The sequence below is a fragment of the Cupressus sempervirens genome, chromosome 8 (assembly GCF_028749045.1).
Source record: "Cupressus sempervirens isolate cs-2001-9-10 chromosome 8, ASM2874904v1, whole genome shotgun sequence".
Lineage (NCBI taxonomy): Eukaryota > Viridiplantae > Streptophyta > Pinopsida > Cupressales > Cupressaceae > Cupressus > Cupressus sempervirens.
In genome coordinates this window covers 428,268,490-428,280,698 of record NC_143125.1, presented here as the reverse complement: position 1 = coordinate 428,280,698, position 12,209 = coordinate 428,268,490, and the positions used below count along the sequence as shown (strand labels likewise).

Sequence of the window (12,209 nt, the reverse complement as noted above, 5' to 3'; positions counted from 1 at the left end):
ATTTCCCTTTTCGTTTTGTCTCACTTTTGTACCTATTCTATGATAAAATGTATGGTACAAGTTGTAGGTTGTGTATAGCAGATGTAATGGGTTCTATTGTGAAATATTATTTTTCCTTTACAGCCATTTCAACCATAGTAATGAGAATCATGACGATTCATGCAATTCGGCGATTCAATTCAAGCCAAACGATTTTTTGTGAATCGGTGAATCGAATCAACAATTAAGGGTTTATGAAATAAGCTACTAAATTTCAAGGGTTTTTAAATTTGCCGATTTGTGGCTGATTCGATTCTGATTCTGATTCATGGCCGATTCGTGATTCGATTCGGCCTTGCCGATTCCGATCCGATTCTGATTCTCGTTACTTTGATTTCAACCTTTCTGCAAAATATTTATGTGCATGCATGTGTTAGGCATGTTGTGTGAGTTTGAAAATTGTTTCATGGTTTTCAAGTGTAAAAGTTCTCCAAGTATCATAGATTCAAACTTCAGGTGCACACATAGGATTAGTTTCATTTTATGTTTTCTTTCTATCCCATTTCCTCATAAGTTTTAAGTGAAGCATCTTATAGGAACTGTCGACTGGCCTAGAAACTAGAGGTCTCACTTCAGTTGCATGTCCCACATCGAAGTGATTCCCATGTTATACTAGAATTACTTACAAGGCCTTTGCCAAGAATTTATAGGATTGATTCATTAAGAATCAATAGTTTCAACATTTTTTTCAAGTGTAATTATTGGCATTGTAGTTGCAAAAGATAGATTACATGTAATCCGATTACACGGACCTTCGGTCATGTAATCTATTAAATCTTCTTTCCTTTTTTGACTTAGTCAAGGTGGTTGAGTTCCTCCCACCTGTTTCTCCATTCCTCTCACTCCTTTTTCCTATATAAAGGAGTGACCCCCCATTGTAAAAATCATCTTTTATTTTATGCTAGAGAGCTTTGCCAAACTTGTACACATATAACTTTGATTGCGTAGGACAAATTTGGAAGAAAAGTGAATACAAAGAAGCAATCGGATTCAAAGCTTTGACTGGAAGCAATTGTGATAGAGCAAATTAGAAGTTTTGACTATGATTTGTGTCTATTGTCTTTGATTCATGTTAGTATTGTATCTTTATTAGAGCGAGTAAAAGAAGCAATTGGAGCCAAAGCTTTCACTGAGAGCAATTGTGGTAATATAAGACTAGAAGTTTGACTATAGGTTATATTACTGTCTGATATTCACATAGGTTATATTACTGTCTGATATTTACGCACTTTGTTAGGTTTAAGTTGCTTTCATATCTTTGAGCTGAAATAACTTATAGGGTTATGGATAGAAATCATCTACTTCCTAGAAGTCTTTGCACCTCAATAGTAGTGATTTACTCTTATAGTGTAGAACAACTGGACTTAGATCCAAGCCAATACACTTTCAATTAGCCTTTGAGTTGGTGTTGGTTTATCAGTATCACTGTTTCCAATTTCCAGATACAAGTGTAGTTTAGAGGTTTTTCTTGCCCATTATTGGATTTTTTCCTGAATCAAGAGGAAAGAATATTAGGAACACCCTTCAAAGTACCTCTAACTTCTTGCTTATCTTTTGGTGACCCAAAGAATAGTGAGAAGGGGGAGCCTTCCCTTCAAGGTAGGAGAGACTTTCTCTCACACACTGAGTGTGGTCATCCTATTTTGCGACTGAATTTGCACAAATTGTTAGTTGCAAAATATCCACCTAACATAGTGAGGATGAACTGTCAATAAATGTTGGTTCTAATACACTTGTTCAACTCCTCTCTAGATGGGAGGAGGTAGTGAGGGGCATTAAGAGAATATTGAAAGGGAGGGAGACGATCAATCTCAATTTCAATAGACCTAAGAAAGGTCAAAGCTCCAACAAACCGACTACAAGCCCAACTAGAACAAATAGAGGTGGCAATGGACTCAAAGGAATAATAAGTGAGGTAGGGTGCCTGCAATGACTCTCAAGAGAATTTGAGAACTCACAAAGGTAATGCAAAAACCAAATAAGATAAAAATAGCCCCACACTAAGGGGCGAGCCCCAAAACTTAGCAAGAATGATGTTGCGAGGAATGATCTGCTTGCATTTGATAACATGGCGGAGAAGAAGAATTGCAGCATTGGAGTCCATTGTACTTATTTTTAATCTGAACAAATTGTTGTGTAATGTCCCCATTTTCTTGTAGTTGGCTTGGTCAATTCATCATCGCGACCCTTGTGAGTTGATAGTAGGATTTGAGGGTCTCAGTTGTGGAGTTATTAGGATTTTCAATGGCCTATGGTGAGTTTTGACTCTGTTTTGAGGGACTTACTATTTATAGTAAGTCATTAGTTGGTTCTGATGAGCTCAGTTGAGTTAGAGGAGTTAAGTGTGTTGACCTTATAGTAAGACCACTTAAGGTGTCCAGGAAGGTCGGTTAATACTGCAACCGAGCTTTGCATCAGTAAACAACTTTCAGTGTAGCCCGAGCAGATGAAGTTATATTGTGTTAACCGAGCTCACAGTATAAACCGAGTTATCCGAATTATTAGTGGAAACCGAGTTCCCAGTGTGAACCGAGTTGACAGTGTTAGCCGAGTTCACAGTATGAACCGAGCTAACCAGTTCAAGTCAAATTGCTCCTCTGTCACCCAAGTGATAAAGTGCTACTTTATCATCCAGTGCTACCTGAGTGACATATTATCACCTAAGTTCATTGCATTGCCCAAGCATCAACAAAACATCAAAATGCAACAATGTTGCTTGAGCATCAACATTTGGCCGACTTGAAGGTATAATTTGATTTTTATGAAGTTATCTCTTGTATGAGCCGACTTGGTATGAAGTTATTGATTGATGGGTAAGGAAGGCATATTCATTTGTCTAAGATGGAATGAGATGTAACATGTGATATAAATGAATATTTGAAGGCAAGAAGCGAATATGGAGCAGATTGAGTAAGCAGGATACAAAGTAGTATAAAGGGAAAAGCAGAGACTTATCTATCACAGTTAGGTGATCATATTATTCAAAGGATCGACAACAGCAAACAGAGTTGCAAAGAAGAGATCAACTTGTTGATTCGTCCTAATAGGTGCATCAGCCAAATCCTCTAACCAGGTGGACCTAACAGTCCTTTGTTGAATCTCTTAATAGAGTACATACTTCATTGTATTGAAAAATCCTTTCACCAGGTAGACCTAACAGTACTTCATACTCCTAACAGAGTAGATCACCATAAGTGATCAATTGTAAACCCTAACAGGCCAATTTTATTATTGCAGTAGTGAAGCATTGTGGGTGTCATCCCCACCCTAGTTTTACCTTCTCCTTAGAGGGTTTTTGGGTTACCAAATATTGTGTCAAAGTATCAATGGTGTTGATTTCTTTATTGTTTTTTGTTCATGCATGAAAGTAGATTAGATAATCCAAAGAAGTATATCAAAAGTATTCTAAGTGTGAAAAGTTTAAGTGGTTCCTGATTCACCCCCCCTCTCAGTCACTTGCTTGTCAAGAAGTTTCCAACATAGTGATGCTCTCAATTTTTATTTTTAGCTTCTCGTTTGGGCTCCAAAAATCTTGAAGGGAGTATCTATTTTTAGTAGGTCACCCTGCATTCATTGTTTTTCTTCATTAGGATCACTTCGGTGTTGTAAGATTTCGATTTCAATGCTTCTTCAGTCATTTTCATAAGGTGGGTGAATTATTATTATTATTCAACTAAATATGTTGAGGTTGCTGTGTTTGTTGGTCACCTTAGTGTCATAGCTCGTTGGAATCGAGTTGGAAAGTTTTAAATCTTGGGCACAAGAAACAATGACCTCGTGTGTTAGAATGTCATGATATGGTTGAAAAGGTTGTTTTGGGGAGCCAAAAGGAAAGTAATAAATTATATTATGTGCCTGAGTATAATGCAAAAAGGTATTTAAGTGAAATGTGTATAGTTGAAGCTAAGGTGCACAATGGAGTAAATATGGCTCCCATTATGAGAATTCATCATCCGATTGTCTGTTTGCTTTTAATTGTTCTTGTGAAGGATTTCTGAGTGTTGTATTTCATCTGCTGCTGATGTATAGCAGATTTAAATCTGAGTTTGATAGAATTGAATTGGTGAGTCTTCTTTTTGTTACTTTCTGTTGCTAGAAGACTAAATTAGCTGAGTGGTTTTGCAATTTAGTTTGTAAAGGAGGAGGCATTGTTGGTAGTTGGAGTTGGGTGTATTGATATTTGTAATTGTGGGCATTCCTATTAGAGAATTTTGGCAAAGCTGAGTGCTTTAATTCTTCAGCTTCAGTACTGAAAATATCAGTGCATAGCCACCATTATTTTCCTGGCATATCTGGGTGGCCTGGTAATGCAAAAAAATCAGATTGTGTGGGAGTTGATTGGGCTGCGACCAAGCTTGAAAGCCTGCGATCTAGTGTTGAGGCCGAGCAATATAATTTGGAGGGCCTGTGTTCTAGTTTTTGGGGGCCTGCATTTCAGTTTTTGGGGTCTGCGATCAAGATTATAGGGCTTGCGTTCAATTTTGAAGGTGCTGGAGTGATTTGGTGGAGACTGCTGTAGCTGCACGTGGAGTTGGGAAGATTCAGCTAGGCAGAATTTTGCATTTCGGGTGTTACAATCTCAACATAATAACAGGTGCCATGTTTGACCGTTGTGGCATATAATTCCAGGGCTGTGATCTGTGGTAAAGCTGAAAGTTTATTGTGCATATCATTTCCAGGTTCCATGTTCTCTATTTTAATAAATGAAATGTAATTTGCAATTGCTTTTGAGAAAACAATGAATGGTAGAAGAAATTGTTTTGTTGTTCATCGCTAAACTGGTATCATAACTTAGCTAGTAGATTTTTGCGAAGGCATTGGAATTAATTGTAAATGATTGCTATCTGGAAATACATAAATTGTTGATTAGTTCAGACTAGAGCAATTTACTTATATATTCAGTAGCAATAGCTGGTGTGGGAAAATGCTTGCCAAGTGTTTGACGAAATGTCAAACCATTGAATTGTGAAAGAAATTGATGTCTGATTAAAAGCTATAACTGTTTGAGGGTTATTACATTATACCAACTTTTAGGATTTTCATTTTTAAATGTAGTATTATGAGACTGTACTTCGGTCCAATTGAGGACGTGGATTCTAATTTCGTTCACTGATTTAAATTACTTAACATTGAATATGATTTTTCACATTTTTAGAATGTTCTGTAAATTATAGAAGAGTCACAAGTTGTGAGTGGTTTATCAGGCGAATGGTAATTGCATAAATGGTTGTTATTATTGCTTCAACCTGGAGCATTTTGTGGGTTGCTATCTTGCTTTGCTTGTTGCTAATGTCAGTTTCCATCCAACTTCTGTATGTTTGGGGGCCTAACCAACAATTGTAAAGGCTATCATTGAACAAAGGGTCAATGACATGATTGTTGATGTTTCCAGTATCTGTGATACACTTCAAGAACCTCAGCAAAGTGTGCTTCCTACTCCAACTGGCAGAGAGGGACCTGGGCTGCCAATTCAGTGACCTGCTTTGAGGCAATCTGCTGATCTCATGAATGCTGTTGTGAGCATGGGAATGGGTGGTTAATCTGGTGGTCAGTGAAGTGCGGGTCTTGACCTTTCTATGAGATTTTTATCTGTTTTTTTTTTTCACAATATTGCTGCTTGAATACCTTGTATGGTTCCATAAAAATGTTAATACTTGGTTTTGATGAGTACTAGTAGACCTGGTAATCTTAGCTATTAGGCCTTTTGGTTCTTTCAACTAGTTTTTGATTTGTGGAATCCTTACAAATAATCTTATGCTTTTGTTTAAGCTGACATTTGTATTATGATTTACTAGTAGTTTCCTTTATGGATATTTATTGCAACTTTTTATCTCTATATGTAAAAATATCAGTTGATAGTTTTATCTGTTTGACCACTTAACCAATCAATATTTCTTGTAGTTCTATCATATTTAAATAGTTATCCTATTTGGTTGTTAATTATTAAAAATGTTTTTATGTGCTTGTATAATTGTTGGCAGGTCATATATGATCCATCTCCTTCACCTTCACGAGATCACTTTTCAGAGGAATTCTGTTCCTTTGTTGATGTTTGCTTAAAGAAGAATGCGGAAGACAGGCCGACAGCAGAAGAGGTTCATTTTTTAAGATTCAAATATACCTTGAATTTTGAAAGTTTTATATGATTTTTGTTAGCTGACAATAAACTTATGTCCTTCGTTTTCTGTTTATTGGAAAACCTGTTCTGGAAGTTTTACACTTTTTAACATATTGTTTTTTATTGGTTATTGGGGTATCTCAATTGGGTTATTCTAGCTTTCCTTTATATATTTTTGTGCAAGATAAGTTGGAAATCATGCAGATGTATATCTGGATGCAAATTACTTTAAGATTCTTAAGTCCTTTTTAGAATAGATGATTCTATAAAAGCCTTCTTTTTCACTTGATGAATCTACAGCTTTCCTTGCTGTTGTGAAAAGCTAACCTTGTTGAAGTACCATGATTAAATATTCAATGACACCTTAAACTATCAATGGGAATGGTTCATCTTGTCATCCCACTATGACGAGCAGGAATGTATCAAACAGGCTTGTCTTTTGCTAGTCAAATGGTTTGGCATAATAGAATAGGCATAGTTGTTCTACAATTGTTTATGCATTCTTCTAAGATATGGCTATCAGTGTCATTGGTGAACCAAAAGCCTCTTTTATTAGGCTAATCCACCCTTTAATGGTGTAATGCCCATCCAAATGGATACAAATAAAATCCAAATACGGTTGTGATTTTTTTCTGTATTATTTATCAGTTTAAGTGAGACTTCAGCACATGCTGATAGGATGGCGGAGAATACCTGTCCAATCGACCACTCCACAATGACTGTTGGTTCTCTGTGTGCAAGTGCATGTCCCCATCCAATATTTACAAATAGACTGATTAATTCATTGCGCATAAATTCATAATAATATAATTTCATCAGTGAGTCAAGCAGTTACTTTATGCCTACAATCAAACCTCCATGGTCACATCTGTATGGATTCATGGAAGCATGTTTCTGACAAAGGTCTACAGATTACTGATTATTAATTAATTAAGGTATCTAGGTTTTTTGTGGTACAATTCCAAAAGATGGGATGGTTCGCACTAAGTCTGATCTGCAAATTAACTTCTTAATGAAACATGAACCGCACATTCTAATATACTGAGGAGAATCACTCACTTTCCATTATCTTCAACTAACAGCAATAAACCGAAAACTCAAGGAAATCTAGAGAAACTAACACCACAAAAAGATGCAAAGGATTTACCTTAGAGAATCTGAGTACTGGGTGAAAAATCCAACAATTTTGAGGAAAATAGTTTATCTTAAAAGGTGAATAAAATACTAGGCCTCATAGAGACAGAACCAGTCTGGAATTAATTCTTCTCAGTTCCTAATATCTCTAAAAATGATCTCCTATGTACTCAGCTTTGTTCTTTTTAATATGAGAAGTCTTTTAGAATCTATGAACACTCATAGAATTCAAATGGTTCAGCTCAAATTCTTTAATTGTTGCCTCTTTTAAGTGTTTACGCAAGTAGCTTAGGCTGGAATGGTCATGTTAAGAAACTTAGAAGTCTCAAGAAATTTAATGGAAGAGTATTTTGAAGCATTCTTGGGCATTTTGTAGTTTCTATCATGTGATGAAACAGCCCCTAGCAATTATGAAACTGTTCATTGTTGTAACCACCTCCTCTAAAAAACACAACATTCTTTTCACACTTCAATTATTCTATGTCAAAATCATAAGATTAAATTTTGCTCATGCATTTTTGTTGTCTCTCACTGAGATCTGTCTAAGTTAAGAAGTGCTTCAAACTATTATGGTCTTTTCTACTGCAAACTATCTTCCCTCTAGTTATATCTGAACTTAGCCAAGGCATGCATGGTAGCTAACATTTTCTTGTTATATATTGAGAACTCTTGTATCTATTCCATTAAGCTTACCTCTGAAAAGAAATTAAATGCTTTTTTGGCATTAAAATAAATCCATTCCCTCCTCCAGATGCATCTCATTCTAGAACAAAGGAAATGATTAAATCAGGAATGGCCAACATTGGGGAGGAACTCATCACTTCTTTGAGTTTATCAATTTTTTTGATGTGATAAAATAGACAAAGTGAAGGCTTCTTTCTCTGTTAAATCGGTCAAGGATGTTGTCAACTAAGAGAAACCCCTAATAAGTTTTCTATAATAGCTGCAAAGGCCAAATAACACTCTTACCTCACTCAAAGCTTTTGGTGGAGGCTTAGTGAAGATGGTTTAAATCTTTTTCTACTCAACTCAAATCCTTTGAGCATTGATAACATGACCCAAGTACAAAATTCTAGTAATCTTGAGTTCACATTTGGATGAACTCTCTGGAAACTAGAGCTCATGCCTCTAGAATTCCCAAAACAAATGTCTCAAATGTTCCTCCAAGATCTTGCTGGAAATGAATGTCATCAAAGAAAATTAGAACAGCTTTAATTAGCTACTCATTAAACATTTGATTCTTACTAGACTAGAGTGTGGTTGGAGTTTTAGTCAAACTAATGACATGTCTAGAAATTCACAGTGTCCATAATTATACCTCAAGTCCGCTATATGAACATCCTCTTCACAAACTCTAATCTGATGGTATCTCGATTTGAGGCCTATATTAGAAAAGTAGACTACAACATTCAACTCATCAATTAGTTCATCAATCTTGGTTATTGGATACCCATACTTTTTCTAGCTTTTTTGTTTAGAGCCCAATAGTGGATGCACTTATCACGGTCCATATTTTTTCTTGACCATGATGGAGCAAATGGCCTTATGCTTGGCCTAATATGACCAATATGAAGGAGCTCAATGGCCTTATTTATCTCTTTCTTATGCCTTCGAGGATGTTGATAGGGAGTGGTAATCATAGGTTTGACACCTAAAGCAATAATATACTCAACCTGTAATGAGCCCTGCTGGATCACTCTCAATCTATGCTGAAGAATTTGTTTTTTGAAAACTTGAATTGGAACTAATGCATAGAAATTTAAGATAATTACAAAGCAATTACGATACTCACACCCTTATTATTTTCTATATGAAGTTGCAGAAATTTACAATGCCAAACTAATGTTGCATAATTTATTTTCAAAATGCAAACACCCAATTTGTGATGCCAATTAACTTTGCTCATTCCCAGCCGTTTATGATAGACCAACAAATGTGGCCCTGCCCAACACAATGAAGTTCTAACCACTTGGAGAATAATGCTGATCCAAAGATGATTAATGCTGTCTGATAGGAATCACAACCTTCCCCAATTCACATGATGATATTCTTAAAGGACCCGTTCTGCATTGATAAACTCCAATGCTGCCTCAACTAATTGCAACAATTTTGCTTCAGCCCCCAACATCTAGTCACAATTAATTTCCAGAATTCCTCCTTAATTGATACCTTTAAATTCAAGCACAATTCATTGGCACAATGAAACCAATTCAAAGTGCAAAGTCTGAAAAAATTTACAATTCTTTCGGCACCAGATTTCTCAAAACTCTTAGACCAATTTCTCCAAAAAATACAAATAAAAGATATCCAAGGATGATTTCATTTTGCAACAAGCCATTGCTTTTATAATAAAAAAGCAAATCTTCCTTATCACTCCAACAGTTAGCTTCATGAAGACTCTTTCACTTAAAATGTCCCTTGCTTTATACTTAAGCACATATTTGAATAATAAAGTTTTTAAACTCCCTTTGGCTCCAAAAATAATCTTTTCATCAATATCATGATATTTTGACACACAAGGTCATTGTTTCATATGCCTAAGATTTAAAACTTTTTGACCTGGTTCCAACGAGCTTTGACACTAAAGTGCCAATATACAATACCAACAAAAATAGCAACCTTAGTGTATTTAATTAAATAATAGTCATAATTCACCAATCTTAGGGTTAGTGGTTTGGAGAGGATTAACAAAGTAAAGCTTAAGTATTTATTGTTTCTAACTCTGATGAAATGTGGGAATTATTGAGAACTGACATTCTCTTAGCTTGAAACACTACAAATTACCATCCCTAACTATGATTCAAATTAGGGGTCATTACAAGTGATATCAAAGCATAATCCTACAACCCTGTGTGGAAAATTCATGCAAATACATAAAAGTAATTTAAAATTGAATGAATTATTAGCCAATGAAATAAAGGAATTAATGAAGAAAGCAATAATTAGGGCTAAACTTAGCAAATAAATTAAGTTGATGTTGAGATTAAATATCAACCACTAAGCCCGTTTGTAAGTGTTATTAACTACTTACCCCTAAAGACCTATAGTGAATACAAAGTTGTGAGTGGAGAGAGGAGTAATTTGGTCAGCTTTGTTCATGAGGGAGCCTCAAGTAGATTGTTTCATGCTCAAATACAACAATCCTTCCATTCAGTATAGGAACTAGTCGGTATAGATAGAACGATAATATCCAAGGGATAAATAGTAAATGCTAAGTACACCATTGTTTTCATTTTCTTCACATTAATATATATATTTTTATCTCTTTGCATTAATGTGTATACATTTTGTATGCTCTATCTCTTCATCCATCAATGTGTATGCTATGTGTCTTTGATGTGTATACTTTGCATCTTCATTGTGTATGCTTCATGTCTCATGCATTAATGTGTTTGCTTCATGTCTACTTCGTATCTTCATACATTCATGCATATATTTTCAAGTTTGTACTCTCATTCTATTTGGTTTATCTAGCATAATAGAACAACCTAAGAAAGATAAAACATACTATCATGCAAGCCCTGTAGAAAGTATATGGTTGCTTGAAGACAAACAAATTTGAGAAGGGTGAATTGTCATGACCCCTTAGATAATGATTTTAAAGATAAAATATTATAATAATATATCAGGACTACAATGTAACTCAAACACACATGGTAGATAATCTATTATAAGAAGATATTATTATTGTTAAGACATTAGCTATAATATTTATATGTCACGAACCAAAATGGATGTATATAAAAAATATATTTACATGATCTTTAACTATTGTGAATACCAACATAAACTTATTACTTGATTATCAATATATAATGCTCATCCGTATTTATAAATGCATAATCAATGAAATATATAATAATATTAACAAGTTCATATTAATATCCTCACCCATATAATGTATTAAATTGACAATCCTACATAATAATCAACGATCCTATATTTTAGTTTATGGTTTTAATAAATAAACAACTTGTTCGTAATACTAACCAACTCTCATATAATGTCGCCTTGATTCGACATACGGTGACTCACATGTCCCATATAACATACTAATATAGGTTGACAATACATTATGTAGAGTGTACATGATAGAGATTACTTACGAGAGTAGGAATAATCAGCATCAAACAATATAAAGCAAGACAATATCCTCTTAGACGTGAACATTAAAAAGAGGAGATGTCAATATAGATATTTTTGAAGTGTGATGCAAGGAGAATAATTGATAATGGAACAATAATAAATAAAGAGATAACGGTGGAGGGAGAAATAAGTAAATTCATTTCCATGCTTGGATTGTGGACAAGTCAAACCAAGAAAGGCTATGTTGAAAGGAAAGAGCCAAAATTATAGGGAGACAAAATTTTCACATCTTGGTATAAGAAGCGGGCCCATGTAAGTATGTTAAAATGCTTAATGAATTTATAGGTACAAATTTCAATATTTTTCTTGATTATTAAAAGACAATTATAATATAATTAATAGTCAAATGAGTAAAGGTAAATATGTAAACAATCTTTATGCCGAGAGGCATATACAATGGGAGAAGCAAATCCCATCACAAGAATATTCCAAGGAATAATCCGTGTAAGGAAAAAAGATTTGATGGGAGTTACAAAACAAATTTAATTTTAAAAATTAATATAAAATAGCAAATTTCATTTGGCATTCCTAAAATAGTTTAAAAACAAATTAAGATGTGTAATGCCATTTGACACTCATAATTGTTAACAAATAGAAATAGAAAAGAAAATTTAATGGGAGTTACAAACGAAATTTGTTTTTAATAAAATGTGTAATGCCATTTGGCAATCACAATTATTAACATATAGAAATAGAAAAGAAATTTAATGGGAGTTACAAACGAAATTTATCTTTAAAAATCAATTTCAAAAAGCAAATGCCATTTGGCATT

General features: G+C 34.5%; 1 protein-coding gene across 1 annotated transcript in view; it reads left to right on the top strand.

Annotated features, from left to right (window-relative positions):
* Window positions 1–12,209, top strand: part of MKK3 (mitogen-activated protein kinase kinase 3) — a 137,927-nt gene that overhangs the window by 66,295 nt on the left and 59,423 nt on the right. The window contains exon 6 of the mRNA XM_089797986.1: window positions 6,021–6,134. Within this exon, the coding sequence (XP_089654112.1) occupies window positions 6,021–6,134 (114 nt within the window). The remainder of the gene's footprint in view (window positions 1–6,020; window positions 6,135–12,209) is intronic.